This window comes from Hypomesus transpacificus, chromosome 7 (genome assembly GCF_021917145.1).
Source record: "Hypomesus transpacificus isolate Combined female chromosome 7, fHypTra1, whole genome shotgun sequence".
Taxonomy (NCBI): domain Eukaryota; kingdom Metazoa; phylum Chordata; class Actinopteri; order Osmeriformes; family Osmeridae; genus Hypomesus; species Hypomesus transpacificus.
The window spans coordinates 3,407,906-3,428,868 of NC_061066.1; the positions used below are offsets into that span (position 1 = coordinate 3,407,906).

At 45.8% G+C, this 20,963-nt stretch overlaps 1 protein-coding gene across 4 annotated transcripts in view; it reads right to left on the reverse strand.

The window, feature by feature from the left end:
* Positions 1–1,960: 1,960 nt before the first annotated feature.
* The window catches only part of lmo3 (LIM domain only 3), a 34,040-nt gene continuing 15,037 nt past the window's right edge, over positions 1,961–20,963 (reverse strand). For all 4 annotated transcript variants that reach the window (XM_047023275.1, XM_047023274.1, XM_047023276.1 and 1 more), the window contains exons 3-4: positions 8,523–8,648; positions 1,961–2,794 (exon numbers count right to left, since the gene is read on the reverse strand). In XM_047023275.1, the coding sequence (XP_046879231.1) occupies positions 2,689–2,794; positions 8,523–8,648 (232 nt within the window). In that variant the 3' untranslated portion in view covers positions 1,961–2,688. The remainder of the gene's footprint in view (positions 2,795–8,522; positions 8,649–20,963) is intronic.

The following is a 20,963-nucleotide window of genomic DNA, read 5'->3' on the forward strand; positions in this document are numbered from 1 at the left end:
AATACAGTGTGTTGCATCATGACTGGGAAGACAACGCCAACAATGCGGCAGCATCTATATGATCCTTCTGCCCGTTCCACTATGGATCAGGTTAGCAGCATCAGGGTTAGCATCCGACAGCCTCTCAGGAGAGGTGTAATCGCACGTGACACGTGTCTACCATTAACGAGAATCCTCCCTTTGGTTTGCAAGGTTTGCTCTAATTTGACTAGGCTGTAATCTCCATCCACGTTGAGGGTTGCCATCTTCTAAAAGACTTTCAACAGCTTGGGTCTAATCAAAGCGTTTCTTTGGCTTCTTTGTGTGTCGGGATAAGGAAATTCAATTAGCTTAATTGGTGTGGATATTACACTCTGTAATGTGATGTGAGCATCACTGTCGACAAAACTTCATAGGGTACTTTCAAATCTCCCCGCTAATTAGTGCAATAAGTTTAATCCAAATGTTTTACCTCGGCGTTTCTAGATGGTTCTAAATCGAAATCCAGGTAATTAGCTGGAACAACACAGGGAAGATAGTGCTGCTACTTGAAAGCCGCTGAAAGCAAAGTGTAAATGAAGTGTGGGTTTTTGTTAGATGTTTGACACATGACAGTACTGAAATAGAAACCCACTTCCCTCCAAGATTATTGTGGTAACAAAAGCAGTTTTGAATCCCGCCATATAAGAACAGGAATCAAAAACGTCAATATTGTCCTTCCAATAAGAAATTAACAGCTTAAACCAAAGTGATTGAAGGGTCTCTTGCTTTTCCTTGTGGCAATTACAGCCTCCATTTCATCAGAACCGAAAGAAAGAGCATTTTATAGGTTTTAGAAAGACAACAAACGTGTGAAAAAATGATTGCACTTTAGATTAATCATATATCATGGGCTGCAACATGGTCTGGTGGTTAGGGTAATGGACAGAGAACAGATGCTTTCTGGTGGCTGGTTTGCATCTAATGCTGTGCCCTTGAGCTACGCACTTAACCTTAGTTGCTTCAGTAAACACCGGGACTCATAAATGAATATGTAAAGTGTAAGGAGTAAACTTTCTTTGGATTTGAAGGCATGAGGCCAAAATGAGTCCAAACGCAAAAGTGGTGCTTTGGGAAAGAAGAAAAAACACACTACACACATTGGTAACACAATAAAACTGTATTACATTTGTGCTTAAAATTATTACAATACAGTATTTACAAGCGTTGTCCTAAAAATAAACATCTCATGCTGGATGACACATAAAAAGAAATCATTATACAACAGCAAGCAAAAGGAATATTTCTTTTATGTACAACCACGATTTACAAATGAATCAACCTCACGTTTTTTAAGTTTTTTGTTTACCAGCACCCTATTTGCATTAACTGCTGATGCATTTGCTTGCAAATGATGAAAAGCATGGTTGCTCTTACTGTCTGGTAAAGTCTCTACAGTTGTTTAAGCTGAGTCATCCAAAACATGATCGTCTTCTGATGTAAGGTAAAAGACCCATTGTAAGACTTTGTGGCTTGAGGTCACAGTGACCAAGCACCCATACACCAACTGGTAAGGCGACATCATCGTGGTTTTTTGGATGACAGTAAGTGCTAAACTGTGAGCAATGTCGAAAACCTGGCAACCGCTGTCACATTGATAAAGGTGGAAAAATGGTCTTGAACAGTGATTGGATTCAAGTATCAGCATGTTACATCAATGCCATGATGGGGACAACAGGTGATGCACTGAGAGCTTATCAAATAAATACAGTGTACAAAAAGTAACAACCCATAACACCACCACCGCCCCCCCCCCCCCCCCCCCGCCTCAACCCCACCCCAGTGCGGAGTCTTCTAACACCCCACCCCTCCCCCATCACGTCCTTTATCCAGTAGATCAGCTCCCAGTGTGAAAGCAAGGCTTTTTTTTCTTTTTTTTTTAGCAAATATGAGGGCTCCATCAAAAATGACACAAACCCAACCCCCCCCCCCACCCCCCCTCTCCCAGACCCACATCCAGTGCTCTTAGGAGAGTGTCTGTAAATCAAGTCAGAGCAGGGCTGAAGTGGTACATTGGGATTATGACAGAATTGATACTTTGGGTAAAATAAAATAAAAATCTCTCCACAGCCTGAGGTGTGACGCTCACACACGGACGCTGTCTGTCCCCCTGCCTGGGGAGTCAGGTGGTTCTCGGCCATGGCCACCATGATTGTTTCGACCGTGACCCCCTCTTGAGGGAATGGGACGGTAATTGTTAGGATTTGGGAAGGGGGGCCTCTGTGATTCAGTGTTACTGCAGGAGATGGGAGATGCCACATAGTCTGAAGTTGTGGCGGACAGCTTTGTCGGGCCTGCGTTTAGCGGCAGGCGGAGAGGCAGCATTCATCAGAACACAAAAACCAACAAATGCAACTATTTTTTGTTTGTTGTTGTCGTTTTTTTTTTTCTTCTTTTATTTTTTTTAATTTTTTACAAGTAGTCCATGGTAACTTCTTAGAGGCCTCCCCCTAAAAAACTCGGTCTCTATGGCTATTCTGTACAGCAGAGGTCCCTTAGAAAGGTGGGCAGGTTGGGTATTTACATGTGGGGCCAGATGGTGCTGGAGAGGAGGCATTAGTGCTTTTGGTGGGTGATTGCAAGACCTCCGCCCTTCAGTCTCTCTCTGTCTCCCACTCCCCTTCTTTTCCAGTCCTCCTCCTCCTCCCTCCTTCTCGCCATCTGTGGAGGTCAGCGGACTTGTGGTGCGTAGCCCTCCTTCATCAACCCTTCCTCATAGTCCGTCTGACACAGGATCATGTTGTTCTTCAGGAAGAACTTGTCTCCCACACAAAACCTGTAGAGAAAAAGAATGACAGAAAGAAAGAGAGGGAGAGATGAGGAGAGGGAGAGATAAATGTTTACATAACCTTCAAAACAAGCATCTCACATCATTAGCGCTTGGCTGTAGGCTAACCCTGGCTGGCTGGATTGTTAGCTAGTTAGCTACCGGGAGATAACCCTCCCGGTGCCACATGCTTTATACTTCACCCCCCCGACACCCCGACCCGCCGACCTCACCCCTCCTTCAGCCTAACGGGGACTGTGTGCAGACGAGTTCACCTCCAGAACGCACTCAACTCGATTACAAGTGTGAATGTATGTGCACTGTTATCTCCTGCCCAGATCGCCGGGGGGAGACTATACCTGAAGCTCTTACATAACCCCCCCTTACCACTGCCCCCCCTTACCCCTTGCCTGGAGTAGCAGGCAGGGCCAAACGTCATGCTTGACCTTTCGCACATAGGCGAAGTGGAGATTATGTTGAACGGGAGAACACGCGCGACTGAGAGAGACAGAGAGAGGGAGGGGGAAATGAAGAGAGAGAAAGCACTACTCCACCGCCACGCTGTCCTGAGGGGTGCTTATCTCACTCGCTGTGAGAGTCGGACAAGGTCGGAGAGGGCTGGAGTCCGTGTTTTACCGGGGATTGGTGGGGGTGGGAGGTTCTTCGAGGCTCATCTCTGTTTGACTTCTCCCTGCCTGTCCACATGGAGACCCCCGCCTACAGGGAGCCAGAAGGACCCAGGGGGTGGGGGGAAAGAAGGGGGAAGATACTGCAGAGTCTGTTGAGAGTGGCTGAGGTACCTGAGACTAGCTACGTTTGGGGCCAAGGGGTTGAATGCTTGGCTGACTAGAAAAACTACAAAGACAACATAGACACCGTGTTGTCCTTATTTGACATGACTCATCAGGACTTTACTTTGTAATACTTTCCCTAGACTGTTGGCAGTGGTCCTGCTTGTCAAAGCTTTTTGCAAACTTTTATTTTCGCTGTCAGAGCCAATGTCAGGCCCAGGCGTGGCACCATTAGGACGGATCAAATCTAACAAGTCATATCATTCATCTTGATTGTTGACACGGTGATTAACAGGAAGCAGAGGTGTGCTTAAAGTAATGGTGTCATCCGCTCCAATAAAAACGTCCAGTCTAAATGACACATTCTTTCCCAGAATCCATTAGTGTCCGTCTCTACTGACACCGTGCCCCCTCCCGCTCTCCCTACGCCTCATACCTCGTTTTTTCCCTTTCTCGCCCCGCTAATAGGATTCCTCTCTGTTTATTTACAGCCTTTTTTGGGGGGTTGGGTTGGGTTGTTGCTCTCGTCGCTCCCTCTCTCTCTCTCTCTTTCTCTCTCGCGCCTGCACTCTCTCCCTTCTCACGCCTCTTACCCTTGTCCCCCACTTATTTCACACAGCCAAATTGTTTCTGCTCGGTGAAATGTCAACAGCATATGTAACATCTGTGGACCAATTATGATGAGGATATTACACTGGGCCCGTCAGAGGCATGTCTAATAAAGCACCTTGTGCTGCCCTACCATTCCCTATCTCTCCGACAAACGCATGGCTCTTTGTTTAAAGGCTCCTAAAAGTACTGTACATGCTCGTTAATTAGCAAAGCCTTGACCCTAATATAGTCTTCCACCGCCCTTGCAAACAGAGAGAAGTCATCGTTTCCATGAGTGATCTCAAATGATTCCGCACCATGGCAACAAGGGTTTAGATCTGTGTGTAGGACTGAATCTCTTTTTTTTCTCGTTGCATTCCCTGCCCTGTCATTCTTGTACCCCCCTCCCACCACACCCCTCAACACACACACACACACACACATCTTTCTTACTTCCTTTACTTAGAGGTGACTGAGAATAATGAGTCTTTGGAGACCCCTTGTTGCAGGGGGGAGGAGGGGGAAATGCCTTCCACACTCGCGCACTTAAAAGATGTATTGCGATGCCAGCTATTTGCCTTGGAGGCCTGTGTTAACTAGAGTAGTCGCTTTCCTCTCAAACGAAGGAACAGGGAGATTGTCAAAGGGAGAAAATGGTCTCTCCAGCACCAAACCTAATTACAGTTGGGATACAGCGAGGTTCAGAAACAGTTGGCCCAATGACACCGATGCTTAATTGTAACAGCATGTAGCAAATCATTTTTTTCTTTCTCTGTCTGATTGCTGCTGGGCAATCAGAAAAATACCACAAGCTTGGGAAGGGTTTTAAATACCGACTTGTCAGACTCTTGCTGCGTTTGAAATGTCTCATTTGAAAACTAATCAGCGGATGTTATTTTAATGCGAGAGATAGGGTTCCGCCGGGTTGTGCATTCCGTCTCCTTCTCTCGTTGGAAGTAATACCTAGCGCACCCAACGTGACAGCTGAGTCTGCTAAGGCCTACAGAGTCGAACTCTTAACGAACCTAACACACCACTGTTTGCTGCGGCACTAGCCTGGTCCAGCCCAATTGGTGTCACTCTCCCCTTGGAGGGCACCCGTCTGGGGCACACAGGCGCTGGAGACGCACTCCCCCACCCCCCTCCCACCCTCACCCCCTTATCAGCACTGACCTTCCCTTGCACTGTCACCCTACCCTGCTCTCCGCTGCTCCCTTGCACTCCGGCCTCTCCCTGGAGTCTCTCTAGACTGTGGCCTCCAGCTCATCAGGGGGGAAATTGGGCCAGCGCTGGCTGGATGATGAGGCCGGACGACAGCCCCATCGATTAGCTGTCCCCCAAGGGCTGATCTGTGGCTAACGGCTTGCTGGAAGAAGTCTCATCTCTACCCCTCCCCCATCCCCCCCCCCACACACACACACTCCTCCACCATCACCACATCTCTCCCATTCCCACCTTAAGAGCCAGCCCCTGCCCCAACCCCCTCCCTCCCTCCAAATCCAACCCAGTCACACCGCTGCAGCATCTACAGAACCTCCGTCTTGCAGAGAGGGTGGGGGTGGGGGGGGTAAACTGGTGAGGCTGATGAGAAGGTCACGGGTGTGGATTTATGTCCAGTTTAACAGAGTAAGGCCAGACTCGGGGCAGACATGAGCAATCAGAGCCAATGCGCGAACCAATATTTCCAGTGATGGACCAGGGACAGAAGCTATTCTCTTCCTCAGCAAGACACCATAGCCGGCCAGGCACGGAGGACAAGAAAACATCTCCCTGCCCCTCTCGCTCGCTCGCTCCCTGGCAGATACACAAGTAAGATAACTGGTCAGACTACTTCCATTTCTCTTATTTTCCACAGGAGGGGTTTTCGACTTTCGATGCTTCTTTCGAGGGAAAGACACAACTGCCATGTTGATGAAGGGAAGAAACCCAGGAGCAGGTCGTGATCAGGATGACATGCTCACTAACAGGCCACTGTCTCCCAGACCCGGTTCCCCCTAGCCTGGGTTAATTGGACCATCACTTAAACAAGAGACTTAACGGTGGAGCATGGGAGGCCCATTAGGGCCTAGCAGTGAGTCCCTGATGAAATCAGAATAATAACTGACTACATGGTCCCCATCCCCCTGGTATAGGGAAGAGCAGAGGCAGGGGCCGGGTCGACTCTCAAAGCATCCAGCAGTTGGGGTGGTGGTGGATGACAGTGCACCAAAGGGCGGCGGGGGGAGAAGGAGGGTTTGGAAGGGGCTGGTGTGTGTGTGGGTTGGGGGGGAGAGACTGAGGGGTGAGGGTGGGGGATGGGGAGGACTGCTAACTGACATACTTGATAGTAGCAATTTAACCTTCAAACACCATAGCCATCTGCAGCTGACCCTCAGGAGCCGGGGGATAATTATACAGAGCGACCCCTCGTGAACCCCCCCCCCTCCCTCCCTCAGCCCCGCCTCCCCCACGCTATCGCCTTGCTCTGTTTATCAGATTTCACATTTTCCGACCATGTTCCGCTGAGAAATCTCTCCATCAATTTGCGAGATGGATGAGATTGCTTTATTGAAGGGCTGAGGCCCTTTCAAGTCTCTTGAAGTGCTGGGAAATGAGAAGGGAACAAGCTGCTGGGGGGATGCGCATGGTCAGAGATCAGTGTGCCAGACAAAAAGCACCACAAACCCTGTTTTCGTTTCCCACAGTAAAGATTTGATCAACTACAGCCCGATCTCTTGGATTCTGACTCGGAGGAGTGCAGTATTTACAATCAGGAAGTAAAGGTTCGCTCAGTGACTGTCTGCCTTAGTGACTTTTGAGATCGGATTTGTTCCTTTCTTTGTCATTCATGTGTTTGATATTCATTTTCTCCCATTGTTGGTTCTAAGTCAGTCTGATTGGGCCTAGGTGTGGGTTATGTTCACAGAGCTTGACTTGCGTGATTGTGTTTCAAAAGAGGATTTGCAGGAGGAAAAAGGGGGGAATGGAAATGAACGGAAAAGTCGACTTCCTTGTATGAGGTTTTATATCAAACACATCCTAGCTCTCGCAAACAGGCTCGGGAACAACAAAGTACGTCAGACGAGCCAGTTGGCTTGTGGGTGTTTAAGTGAGGGTGTGAGTGTGTGTATGAGATAATGCCTTGTCACTTTGCTGACAAAAGAATTCTGTCTGTTCCATGATAGGGAGTATTTAGAAGAGGGGGGTGGGGGGGGTGGAATGGGAGTTTGGGGGATGGGGGGCAGTGGCAAAGTCTTTGAGTACCAATTTTCATTGTTATGTTTTCCCTGCCAGTAAAAATGAGGGCCAAATCATTCCTGGGATGACAGATCATTCTTTGAGTTGATTTGGTTGAACTACAGGGGTTGTGAATGCAGGGGAGTTCCTCTGAGGACAGCGCTTGAGAGCTTGAATGACGTCCTCAAAAAACTCAACCCAAAACAACCCCTCTACATCCCCCCCCAAAAAAGTAATACATAAACAAAAAGTCAAAGCTAAGCAACGGCTTCAATTAAGTGTAGCACTGTGCGATAAATCTTCGGTGAGGCGAGCACCAGTGAAATTGTGATGGGCAACCGAATGGAGCTGGAAGGCCACGAAGGACTGTGGGAATCGCCCCGACGTCGATTTTGTTCAACAGTTCGCTGGCCGCTCTAATGTGAAAAGAAAGATTTGCCCCGCGCTTAAATGGGTTTTAATGTGGACGACCAGAGTTAGCCTGCCTGGGCCTGGGTGATGAAGATTAGCTGACTTCTTGCATTAGGGGAGGCTGTCTCGTGCAGCCAGCTGAAGTGGCAAGACAATAACCCAGTGCTAATTGTGCGTAACCAGGCCCTTCCCCTTTACTGTGCAATGTGCCTGGTGTGCATGTCTGTGTGACAGACAGGGAAAGTGAGAAAGAGAGGAGGGAGGGAGTTGAATTAGGGAATGAGGTTAGGCACATATCATACAAATGGCTTTCTGAGGAACACCTAAGTGTTCTCATTTCATGGTCGTTATTTCAGAAATATTTAAGGTATAACAGAACTAGTGTTGAGATGTCCCAACAAACCCTATTAAATGATCCTGGTGTGTGTGTGTGTGTGTCACACACATACACACACTGCTCTCCTGGTCCAGGTACATGCATTACAGCAGTAGAGCTCCATAATCACTCTGCTGTTTTCAGCCCAGGGCCCCTAAGGCCTTGTGTCTGTGTGCACACAGGCCTCCCTGATAAATCTCTGACATGGAGACCTGTCCTCAACTATCAGCCCCACTAACAGGGACTACAGAGACTGATCTAGAATGTACACTGCCATCCCTGGTTCCCAACAAGGCTCGGGATTGGTCCAACGGTGGTGGTGGTGTGGGGGGACATTGCTTCGATCACTCACCTCTGATTGCAGAGCTGGCAGGCGAAGCAGTCCAGGTGGTAGACATTCTCCTTGGCCCTCATGACCATTTCGAAGGCCGGGATGAGCTTGCTGCACGCCGCGCAATTCCCCGTCACCCCAAACAACCTGCGGGACACAAACAAAAGAAAAGTCTGAGCTCGTGTGTTTCGCCCCCCAAATCCCCAAACTCCACGACGACGGGGATTTTTACACGGATGTTTATTTCATGCACCATAACGTGAACAGACACTCCAGACTGGGACGGAAGGATCACAGAGTTCGTTCAGGACTGACCCCGTGAAGGTGGGCTGGCTTTTAACGTACATGAAGACAAGCCGGCGCCCATATTCACACCCCAGAAATAAGACGGACACGGCTTAGTCTGGCACAGTAAAAAATAGCAAGCAGGGCCCCAGTTTGGCCCCATAGAAATATATAGGACGTGGCTGTATCCCCAACGCCCTGGGAGAAACCTATTATTCCTTTTGTCTGCTCCAGGGACATTAGTGTGAGTATTCATTAAGGGTTCAGAGCTGTTACTCCACAGCGACCTAGACTTGGATGGAAGGGGGGGGCGGGAGGATGAAAAAATCTGATACCGAAATCATATAACAAAATAACCTATTAGGCCGACTTCTTGAGGCAGTTTTAGCCATCATTGTTAAAATGATAAAACTGCATGCCACTCTCAGAGTCTGTTAGAGATCACAATCTGAGAAATGATCTGAGGGCCCGGGATATGTGTGCTTGTTTATCAACCTTCAGAAAGTATGTTTCCCCAAGGCGAAGAAAGCAGATAGATTGTGCCCTCATGAATAGCTAGTGAATTAAGGGCCACAGCCGACACACCTTGAGACAATGAAGAATATGTCCCATAACGGCGTAGGTAGCTAGCTGTGGCTAGCAAATCTAGGGCTGGAAATGGAGAGTTCCAATGAATCCTTGCCGGTTTAATTAAAATAATTATGCCTTTCCCTTTGAGCTGTCTAAATATAGCTACGTTTGTGTTATCTCTGGTCTCTTCTGTAGCTCTTTCAACGCAAATGTGCATTGCCTGCAGGGCTTCCACATGAAATAGATGATGATGATTCCCCCCCCCCTCCAAAGCCAAGGAATTGATCCCCAAAAATCTTTTGAAATGAATAAAGGAAGGAGATGGATTTAGGGTTAGATAACAAGGATGAGTTTGGATGAGAGGGGAGAAGAGAAGGATAGAACCAGCCCATTTATGGCAACATTCAAGACAGTGTACGGAGGAATGATCGAAGCCACCCCTAAGCATTGACACCTGAATAATCCTGACTGAAGGTTTCAAGGGGTTGATTGCTATAAATAATGGAAGCTACCCGTGTATAAAAGTAATTTTTTAAGCTTTTTGGCTGTCAGGTTGAATCAAAGCAGCGTTCCGTTTTCCCTTTCCCAATGTCTGTGCCCTCCTCTCATCTCATGCAAATTTAAAGTAGCCTACACCTTTGACAAAGATTGTCACGGTGTTCAGCTCTCAAACAATTCAGGCAGGAGCTCTTTGCATTGGCAAACACAATGTGAGTATGTGTGCGTGTGTGTTGGTACTCTCTCGTATAAAGACCCTTATAGGACGTGAGCTGATCCCATATGTTTACACGACCCTCTTCTCCTTGATTTTCAAAAGCTGACATTGACAGCTGCAGAGCAAAGTAACAGGATACAAAACTATAAATGAACAGAACTGGATGATTCTGGTATATAAAAAACAAGAGGCAGGAGCCCTGTGCATCCCCATGGCCCGTGGGTATTCGTACAATACCTCAGACTTCAATCAAACATCCAGATATCGCTCTTTAAATAACACAATGAAGTTCTGGAAGGTGTTTTCTTATCATATTGCAATGCTGCTGAGTTAGGCAGATATTCTGAAAGAATTCCTCCAAAACATGAATCCATTCTCTATTTAGGAAATGGATTCCATGGTGAAGATACCTTCAATAAAGTTGCGATAAAAAAAGCAGTTTTCTCCTCACAGAGTACGGAGAAAATAAGACCCATGGGTACCAGAAAGAGCACACTCAAACTCCACTCCATTCTCAAATCCACTTGTTTGCTGCATAATACATAACAGAACGTCCTGCGCTGCTGTGTTAACCGTTGGGTTAAATGATTAAAAGCGGCTCCTATCCAGCGCTGACTTAGGGGAACAATACATACATGGGCCTCCCAAATCAAACATTCTTTTTAGAGTTTGTGACACCCAGACACAGTCCAAAACAGGAGGCTTTGGCTCTACTAATAGTCGTCCGTGGTTTACCCAGACTGCAACACCCCCCGTACCCAGTGTGTCAGAGCCAGCTCGGCAGACAGGCAGCGCTCCACGGTGCCTGTGTGGCAAACGCACTTCAAACCCCGCACGCCAAGACTTTCCAGCAAGACCCTCACCCTGTGGGGAAGGGAGGGAAGATGGATGGAGCGTACCTGCCACTCGTCTCTTGCCGCGCTCCGCCGGTTTGATGCCACAGACGCTAATGGCTCTCGAGGGAGGCGGCAAATTAAGCGCGGTTTGCTTGTAATGAATTCAAAGGCACACTCTCCAACACAAACCTCGGGAGGAGACCTTAAAGGCCCCGTGCACAAGCCACACATAAGCTCCCGCCCTCTACTTGCTTTCAGTGTGGGATTATCATAGGAAATAAATATATTAATTGGGGTGTGCTTGCCTTCGGCGAGCACAAACCATTGTTATCTCACATATATATTATTATTATTGTTTATTTTCGCGCCCCTAAGGCTCAGTCAATATTTGGACTACATAGACAACGTCGATGTGAAAAGGTTCGTCTTGGTCGCGATTGCGTTGGTTCTATTGGGATTTCTGTTCCGTTGCACGGTTGAGGTTTTAATTAAGTTTTTGTGGCAAAAGTAAAGCTAACGGTGGCTAACTTGCTAGCCACAGTCACTGACGCTACTGACGTCACTAACGTCACGAAATATCGCGTGACTACCTCTAGCAGAACATTAGTTTAGCAGCTCGTTAACTTCTGGGAGATAGCTAGGCTAACTGCTTTACTGCAAGGGAGGAGCAGAAACGCCATAAGCAGATAGGCCAGGGTAATAACTATTTACTCATTTTACTTTGAGATACTTTTACTTTGTGATATGAAACACAATTGTGAAGTGTAATGTACAATATAAGCTGATATAAGGAAGTAGTTACGTCTACTTTCGGAAACAGTAGTCTACTATTTCACTGAAGCATTAGCATCATGACATTAGCCTCTTGCCCGGGCAACACATACTACAGCGGTCCGTGATGCATCTGCACGATTGCATCGGAACGATTTTCAATCGTTAAAATAAACATTCTTCTCCAATACATTTTCGTTGTAGGATTTATTATGACATTATATTACAAGTAAACGATTTGGGTGAAATTATCATTACCTGTGGTTTCAAACTAATGTAGCACACTGCAACACTGTACAGTAACCTAGTAGGGTACTTACAAAACAGCGTTAGCGGCTAGATAAAGACTACTAACAGAACAGCGCTTGCGGCTAGGTAAAGACTACTAACAGAACAGTGATAGCGGCTAGGTAGCCTAGTAGGCTACTGTAGCTAACAAAAACATCTCCACAGCTGTTTACAGTACTGTAGGAAGTCAAACGGCGGCACATGTTTTTGGTGAAACTATCTAACTAGTGACTACTAACCTGAACTCCATTGCCACAGCCTAAACTTTGTCAATCTGTACATGAAAATAATTCATTTCAGCCTAGACCGTACAATGGAAGTAACGTTAAATCGAATTAACCCTTTACTGCCTAATACAAAATTCCGAACATTCCATATGCTGTTGAAATATGATATGCATATTAATATTCATATTTTATGGATTTTCATATAAAATCATACACCTTAACTGTTTATACCATCTTGAAGAGGAGAACTAGGGGATTTTTATCATGTAAATGAATATATGATTACTTAAGGCAAATCATATTTTATCAAAGTGGTTTCAGGTAGATATTTTTAACAAAAACTTCTCCATCCACCATACCTCATCAGACAACTGAATTTGTCACCACTTTAATTACAAGATAGAGAAAAACTTTGAGTAGGTGGAATATCCACAAGTCTGTGGGCAATGTAGAACAGAAGACAGATTAGAAATACCTTATTTTGATTAAAAGTTATGACCATTCTTGTGACTAGTGGAGACATGGGGGAAACCGGAATTATCCTGTCCCAAAAGCAGCTAAAAGCAGCTAGCGCTATGGCTAGATACTCCTCTCGATAAGTAAAAAACGTTCGAGTTTCTTCCACAATCGACCGAATTGGCCAAACAAGGCATGTACATTTAGCTTAGAGTATACATAATCTACCTAGTTAATGTTGTTTTTCGAAGTTTTTTAGAAATCTGCTCAAATCGAAGCTAAACAGTGCTACTACCGTCATTGCTGCCTGTCACAAACGGCCAAGCCGGACACGTCATTCTTTCCTGAAAACACTCGCGTCACTCCCACAAACAAATTCTTCTTAAGTAAAAAGTTGAGACTTTTAATAGACAATATTGACAACACATATTAAGGAACTTGTCTTAACTCATAATATCGTCTCCGATTTCAATTCGAAGCTGTATATCTAACACTGTAGGCAATCTCCCATGGTCTCCGCTCTGGCTCCGCCTCAGAAAACAATGGCTGCCGTTGCAGACGATAGATTTATTTCCCCCTCCCACTAACCCCTTAACCAATGATATGTGCTTTGAGCTTAAGTTGTCATGAGTATCTGGCAGTTTTCAGAAATAAAATCGGTGATTGGATGGCAAAGTTATTAAGGCGGGTTCTATGGGTCTTTTTCGACCCATATTTGAATGGTCCGGCAGGAAAGGGTTTTAAACCAACGCAATTGCGACCAAGACAGTCTAGTAGTAGTTGTAGCCTACAATCTACCGGGGCAGCTTCTCCACACAGCAGGGCTATATCGCATTTTGCCTTGTTACTGACAATGATTGCTACCACTAACATTCTTATGAATGAGTGATTTTCCCCTAAATAAATGTCAAGCTTATTTACGATTTTTGGGGCATATTTTCAGTTAGCAGATGATACTATTTGAATCGCGATTCCATCTGAGATAGCTAGCTACTGCTGGTAACGTTGTTGTTAAACTACATTTCAAAGGGGGTTCTTTATTAATGAATTAATGCAATATAAGTAGGCTAAATGCCTGAAAATATCACGAGAATGGAAAAACTTACAATGACATTTAAGTCATAGAGATTAGGTCAATTTTTACACCGGTCTGCCAAATGTATTCGTTTTGATTCAACTATGAGGTTGCTGATCACCATTCCCTCTTGCAGGGGAAATGAGAAGACAACTATTTCATTCTACTCTTCACTCTTAGTATTTTGAGTTGTAAATGAGCAGAAAAAAATATGCTTTTAAATCTATGTAATCTTTAGCATATAAATAATATAAATAATAAGTAGGCTATGCATTTTAATATAAAATATACAGAAATGTAATTTAAATACGGACCCCTGCAACCAACACAAGTAAGCAAGCACACCCTACAATTTCCCCAGAAATTGTACCATCTCTAGTTTCTAATGCATCTCTATCAATCTGAGACTTGGATGATGTCTTGCTTATGTTGAGGAGTGCCGACGGTGGTTCTAGGCCAAAACAGAATAACAGATGTAGGATGCGAGGTTGACACTGGCTGCACACCCATGGTTGACAAAATACCATGTATATTTAAAGAGGCTGCAGACGCAACATCAAATTAAAATTCATTCCTCCTCAAGTCGGAATGCAGGGAGAGCGAAACGCCAAAGCGCCAAAAGGCACTCACTGTGTATCACTGAGCATCACGGCTGAGTGATACCTATTTGATGAGAGAAAAACAGACACCAATTAAATTATTCCACAAGGCTTTAGTCCAGTGGACCCCGAAAGCGGATCGCACCCTCAGATTCTTTCGGCTTCCGTTAAACTCCGCCCTTCCCTAGAAGAGCCAGAGCGAGATCATGTCAAAGGATTCAGTGAGCGACAGAAACCTGAGTCATTTAAGCACACTCAAACGACACAGTGACTTATTGCTGATAATGAGATGTGTGTGAGCTGAAACACGCAAGACCTGAGCTGAACAAAAGGATCAAAAACTATTCTTGAAATTCATTTGACCGTGAGCAAGAAAATACCGTTACGCCATGCAACTTAAATATTGTAGTGAGGTTTCGATTGTCTTTAGATGCCCTCATCTATGAAACCAATTACAAGACACAATTCATTGGCGATCGAACAAACTGACCAAAACAACTTCTATCTTAGGCGCTTATTAAAACACCACTGCTGCTGGTCTCAACCATCCTCCTGCTAGAATAATCCTCTAATATTGAGGGAAACTAATTAGGCAATACTTTATTTCAGGGATAATCTGTTTTTTAAAGGTAGAAAAGAAGGGGGGGGGGTAACGGTGGGTAGTAGGGTGAAGGTGGGGGGTGGTGACAAAAGAATGATAACGCCACAACCTCCAGAGCCATTTTAAAATTCTGACAGTGGCTCCCCCATCTCTCTCCTCTTGTCCCCCCTCCCCCTCCCGTGACTTCAATTGCTCTGGCCTCGGCGTGCATTCATCAGCTGCCGAATTAGAATTTGTTTCCTCACAAACCATTGATCATCGGCCTATTACTAGGCAAATGACAGTTAATTACCCACTACATTAACCACCGGGACCTGGGGACCGGCTCCGCGTGCCATCAGTCAACATGATGAATGTGGCAAGTTCAGTAATGCACGGCCGTTCTCCCGTCCTCCTGCCATGCCGAGAGCAAGGCCTGGATCTCACTCCCGGTCACCCAGGGAAAATCTATGGCAATCTGCATAATTACAGGCTCAGGGTTAATAACAGACAAATGATTTGTTGCGTTGTTCTGATGCCGGCCTTTCATTATTTCTTTTTTTCCGGAGATGCGCTACATGGCGGTGTCCGTCGGCCAGCCAGCCCCTGCCTCGGTAACACCCTCGCTGCCTCCGAGGCATGACAAATGCTGCGAGATGGTTGCTGAGTTTGTGGAGCGCCCAAAGAGAAATGTGTTCCCAAATAAGACAAGGCCAGGTCTACACTTTTGGATGTAAGTATTCAAACTGAAACCAACTGCACTCAACTTTCACTCGTACGTACCAGGTGTTGGAAGTCGACACCCAGTGAAGAGAGGGGACGTTTTATAAACTGAAAATAGAGAGCGCAGGGCGCTGAAAGGAGATGGAGAGATGGGGAGTGTGCCTTTATGCCGGCTGGGTGGGGGGAGGGGGCGTGCAGCGGCAGTTATGGGTGACAGATGTAATCAGACTTGTGCGTTCGTTCTTCAACTGAGTCCCTTCCCACTCCGACACCCTCACTCCCGCATGTGTGATTGTCAGTGATTAAACAACTCTGGGGGCAAAATTATTTCAATTACCGCGGGCGTGACCTGGGATAAGATTTTCCTCCTTGAGTGCCCCGACTTGCCTGGCTGCCGCCTCCATCAGTTCTCATCTGCACCTGGACTCTGATATCCTAATGATGAATTATGGCCTCCTCTTTGAGAGAGTGTCAGCCATACAGAGAAACGTTCTCCCACCCGAACTGTCAGCCCTCGCTGGCTAGAGAGCGCGAGCTGGTATCTCTACTAATTAGCTCTTAGGGAAACGGCACATGGCTACGATGTGCGAGTACTTGTTCTCTAGCACTAGCTCTCTCATGCAGACTAAGCTCCTTACGCCGCAGTAGAAAGGAGACTGAAAGAGAAGGCTGAGGAATGAAAGGGCATTCATCATGAATTGGAATCGTTATTCTTTCCATACCAGAGTGTTTTTCACACAGGTTTGATTCAAAGTTGTACGATTGAAATATATATATATATTCTTGTTAGCCAGAAGTGCGATTACATTGACCTTTCTGTTTAAAAGTTTCCCTGCGTTCCTCTACTTTGAAAAACAACATTATTATCGGCAGCATATTGTGCGTGCAGCACAAGCAGAAAAACATGTCCATACACGAGCACTCAAGTGGCGACAAACTGTTAGAGGCCAGTCTCACCATGACCACTCCTAGCCTCTTCCTGGTGATGAACAAAAACAACTGATAACACTCTCTTTGAATGATCCATCCTGCAAAAAAAATTTAAGTGAGAGTAGGTTGGGGAGGGCTTTCAGCTAGAAATGTTGGCAGGGATGTGCGAGGATTCGGGAGGCCATTTTGAAGAGGGTGTAATGAAAGTTTTCAAACCCCGCGGGGGCCAGATGTGGCGTTCGATAGGCAGTTCCCTGTGCCAACCCACCTGCAATCCCCAGACTGGTGCCAGGGTACGCCACACTAGCCCTGCAATTATCTGTACCAAACATGCACAGTCCCATGAGTCAGTACTCTTCACAGCTAATTTAGCTAATCTTTACTGGAGGGGGGACGGTCCAAAAAAATAAATTTGTCCAGGCGACTGAACTCAAAACCATTTAGTTCAAATAGAAATACCAGCACCGCAAGCCTGGGTTTCACACATGGTGACAAAATGGTGGCCGTGTTATTCAAGGGGAAAGGACCGGTTTGAGACAGCGAGTAACATCTGGTCGTTCCGAGTTGAAGTCCAACCCGTTGCTTTGTGCACCCTTTGCTTACACGTTCGGAACTCTTAAAAACCCTTTCTGAGTTGCATCTGAATATACACTCAGAGTTTCACCTCTGGTTTGGGGATTAATTGGCAATGCCCTTCATTATCTGGAGTGGCATTAGTGTGCTTTGTAATGGCACAGCTGCTTCACTCAGCTATGGTGGAAAAACCCGAAATTACAAAGGCCACTAAGAGCTCTACTTAATAGCCTCCATAGCAAACCTCTATGAGGCTACACTCGAAAAGTAAGCGGTAAATGGCATTGTCATTCGAAGGCTGTCATTTTTTTTCCAATCGCATCACATTCCTCCCCCGCTTTGGAAAAACAAAACAATGCCACCCTACCCTTGACCCTGCCGAGAGCGACCGCGACCTCTCTCATCAGGACAGTTTAGTGCCGGGAGAGGAGGGTGCGGAGGGAGAGATGCTAGAGTATGTGACCCTACTTCAGATTTCGATCGGCGGTGATTACAGGTGCCCATTCTGACCCCTCAGCATTTTCAGATTACATGTGAAAAGCCCAATTTAATTACAGGAAGTCAAGAACACACACATTTGCAAGATTGGGCATTACAGGCAAGGTAATTGCCAGACGTGTGAAGTGAATTGTAGTGTTGGGAGGTTAATGGCGGCCAAGCTTTCCTAAGCACAACATAGCAATTACAGGGTGCCTTCGAAGCTTTTAACATCTATGTGCCATCTCATTAAACTGAAAACGGTGGTGGTAGAGTCGGGGAGAGGGGGGAGACTTGGTCACATTTCTTTTGTCTCTCTTTTTTTACCCGGTACTTGAGAGTAACTCAGATGGAGAATAAAAAGGCTTTCATACAATATATAACGGGGATGACATACTCGTTTGACACCAGCCAGAGAACACGGAGACATGAGAGTGCTGGCAGCGCTGGCTTTAGAAGTGGAAAGCGACCGATGGAGTGTCCTTGATTGGGGACACGAAGCTGGAGTGGCCTGTGTTCTCCTCGCTCATCCTCTGGTGAATGCTGGCGTGCCCTCGTGGCCCGTCTTCGGGCCCACGGAGAGAAGTGCTGTGCAATACAATAGCTCTCCCTCACTGATGTCATACACACCGTAACACCTTGTTGCCAGAGAGCCTAGGGTTTGTCCTGTCAAAACAACGACGGGAAAAGTATGTTGATAAGCCCAGGCAACCGTGTTTGGGAGAGTTTCTGGGTTTACTATGGTGGGGCCTTATCAGGGAAAATATGATTGACAGGTTGTTGTAACACTTGACTTCGATACATTCTAAATATTTTCACTGCTGCCTTAAAGCCGGTCGTCACTGGCTGTCAGCTGTAATACATATCCACATTTATTCTCAGGCAATTTCCTTCTCCTATTATCCTGCGAGCTATGTATCAGAGAAGTCAACTAAAAAAAAAATACTCTGGCATGTCTGTCTTGTTTGACAGAATATTTCATTAGTCAGTTTAACTTAGAGGAAGTAGAAGGCCTCTTCCGTGTGACACTCCCAGTCTCAGATTCCATCTGTTAAAGGGACTTCAAAAACCAACTTGATTAATTTGGTTTTTTTTTATGGGTAGCCTAATAAGTGAATTAAGAAATACTTAATGCAGGATTTTAATTAGATGAAATTCTAAATGGCACCCTGTATTCAGCCAGAGGGATCTTTTTGGTGGAAAATAATGATTGAAATGTTTTAATTACTGATAAAACACAGATTTAGATTTTTTTATACATATATATATATTAAATTCCGCATGGGGCTGAATTAAAAAATCCACCTTGATATTACTCAGAGTAAAAGTAATGAGTGGAATAAAGATAAAGCCAGATGAACTCTCAATCAATATGTTTTCTTTTTTCCCTCCCCTCTTTTGAAAATCTAATTAATTATACACATCCCTCAGTATCAAAAGCTTGGCTGCTTTGTGCCTCTTACATATGGGTATCAGAGCAATGCATTAGCAACGGGAACACCTACATTTCCTGGGGTTGTAATCACTCTTTATTGTTCTGACGGGTGGTTGGAAGGGGGGGGGGGAATCTGTTAAAATGATCTCACAACCCGAGCCCAACAAAGGAGGTCTCACTAATGAATGGACCAAGAGCAGCCAATTAATTTAATGAGAGCTTACAAAAGCCTTGGGTCTGGTGTATTCCAAATATCTGAAACCGTTAAAATATGTGAGTAGTTAAGACTTTCTATACCTCTAGAGAAACTGACTTGTTAACTATTTGTGGGAACAATCCATAAGTGGACTGTTCCTTGGGCTGACATTGGCTATACAGTGTGACATTGTAAATGGCGTAGAAAAAGTTATGAGTTACTGTTTTTCAAAGCAATTAGACACCAGAGTAATACGCATGACTCTGGCATGATATATAAACTGCTCAAGGGCTTGCCACAATTGCAGGCAAGCGTGGTCCCAACCCATGCCTGGCAATCAGAAATAAAATACAACAGCTGTTAATATCAGTCGTTCCTTCTTCGAAGATCATTCGCTGATGACGTAAATCGACATCTATCCTAACACATAGTGCTATAGCCTGGTATCACTTCCTAGATGATATGGTGGGTGGGGAGGGGGGGGGGGGGGGTGCTTCTGCATGCCAAACAGCAACTCTGTTTGAGTGCAGCAGTACACCTTCCTCTCTGCGATGCAATCCAAGTTGCTGGTGGTGGTCGCCACCATTGATCAGGACTTTGTGGATGCGGCGGAGGTGGCTGAGAAATCACCAGACTGACATGCGGGAATGGCGCTGTGGCACGAGGACCCCCCTTTGATTGCCTCTTTAGCATTTCAGAGAGATTAAAAGTGTATGGAAAACTGGCGGAGAGTGCAATCAATGCAGCTACAGCAGCAAGGCACCAGCCCCCTTCCACCGTCCTCCTCTCCAACCCCCCCTGCGCTCGTCTGTTTGCTGGTGTAATCCCAGCATCTCATCGCAGGCTGTTCAGATACACATTTAATGAAGGGGTAGGAACGACCTCAGGAGTGCATTGATTCCTTCTTAGAACCCTCCTCCCCACAGTTGCCCCCGAAACCAATTATAGATTGGATGGCTTCTAAATAATAGGACTTTCCATGGATTTGGTCATAATGGTTCATTCCTACAGATGTCCCTCAATCTTCAGTGAGCTTTATGTATGGATTATTCAAACAAAAACATTTGGGGGGGGGGGGAAGTTTTTACGTGAAAACACAAAAACGAATGTGGTTGGTCAGTTAAATCACTTGGGTTGTGATGAACACCACGTTATGGTCAATTGATGATGTCGTTATTTCAAGATTCTCCAACAACGAGCTGTACAGTAGCACTTTTGTGGCACTGGAGCAATGATGACATCATCATGAAGGGAGGGGGGGAGGGGGATAACGCCACGGTTGCCCACCCTGTCAGGTGACTTAATGAAGTTGTTAATTCCTTTGGCGAGAGTGACTTGTTTGTCGATGTACCCGGGCCAAGGGCAAACCGGTGCACGGCATTAGCATTCCACTCTTTCTTTGGGCTCCCTCATGAATAAATCAGGATGTTAAAATGGCCGCATTTACATCTCATTTTACACAAGCGTAGCACAGTGGCTGCTTCTGGACGGGCTTGGTTACGCAAGGTATGCTTTTCTTTCTTTCTTTCTCTCTTTCTTGCCCCTCGGTGTATCCTTCGTTATCACAAAGACTCAGGTTCAACTACTCATGAAGCATTGCGGACTGCCGCTTCGGAGCGTACCCAAACGCCACTGTTATCATGAAGGCTCGAGCGACATAAAAAAAACAGTGCCATTCTCAACGAGCAGGCTCAGCAACAGGAAAACAACAAAGGGCTTTTAGACG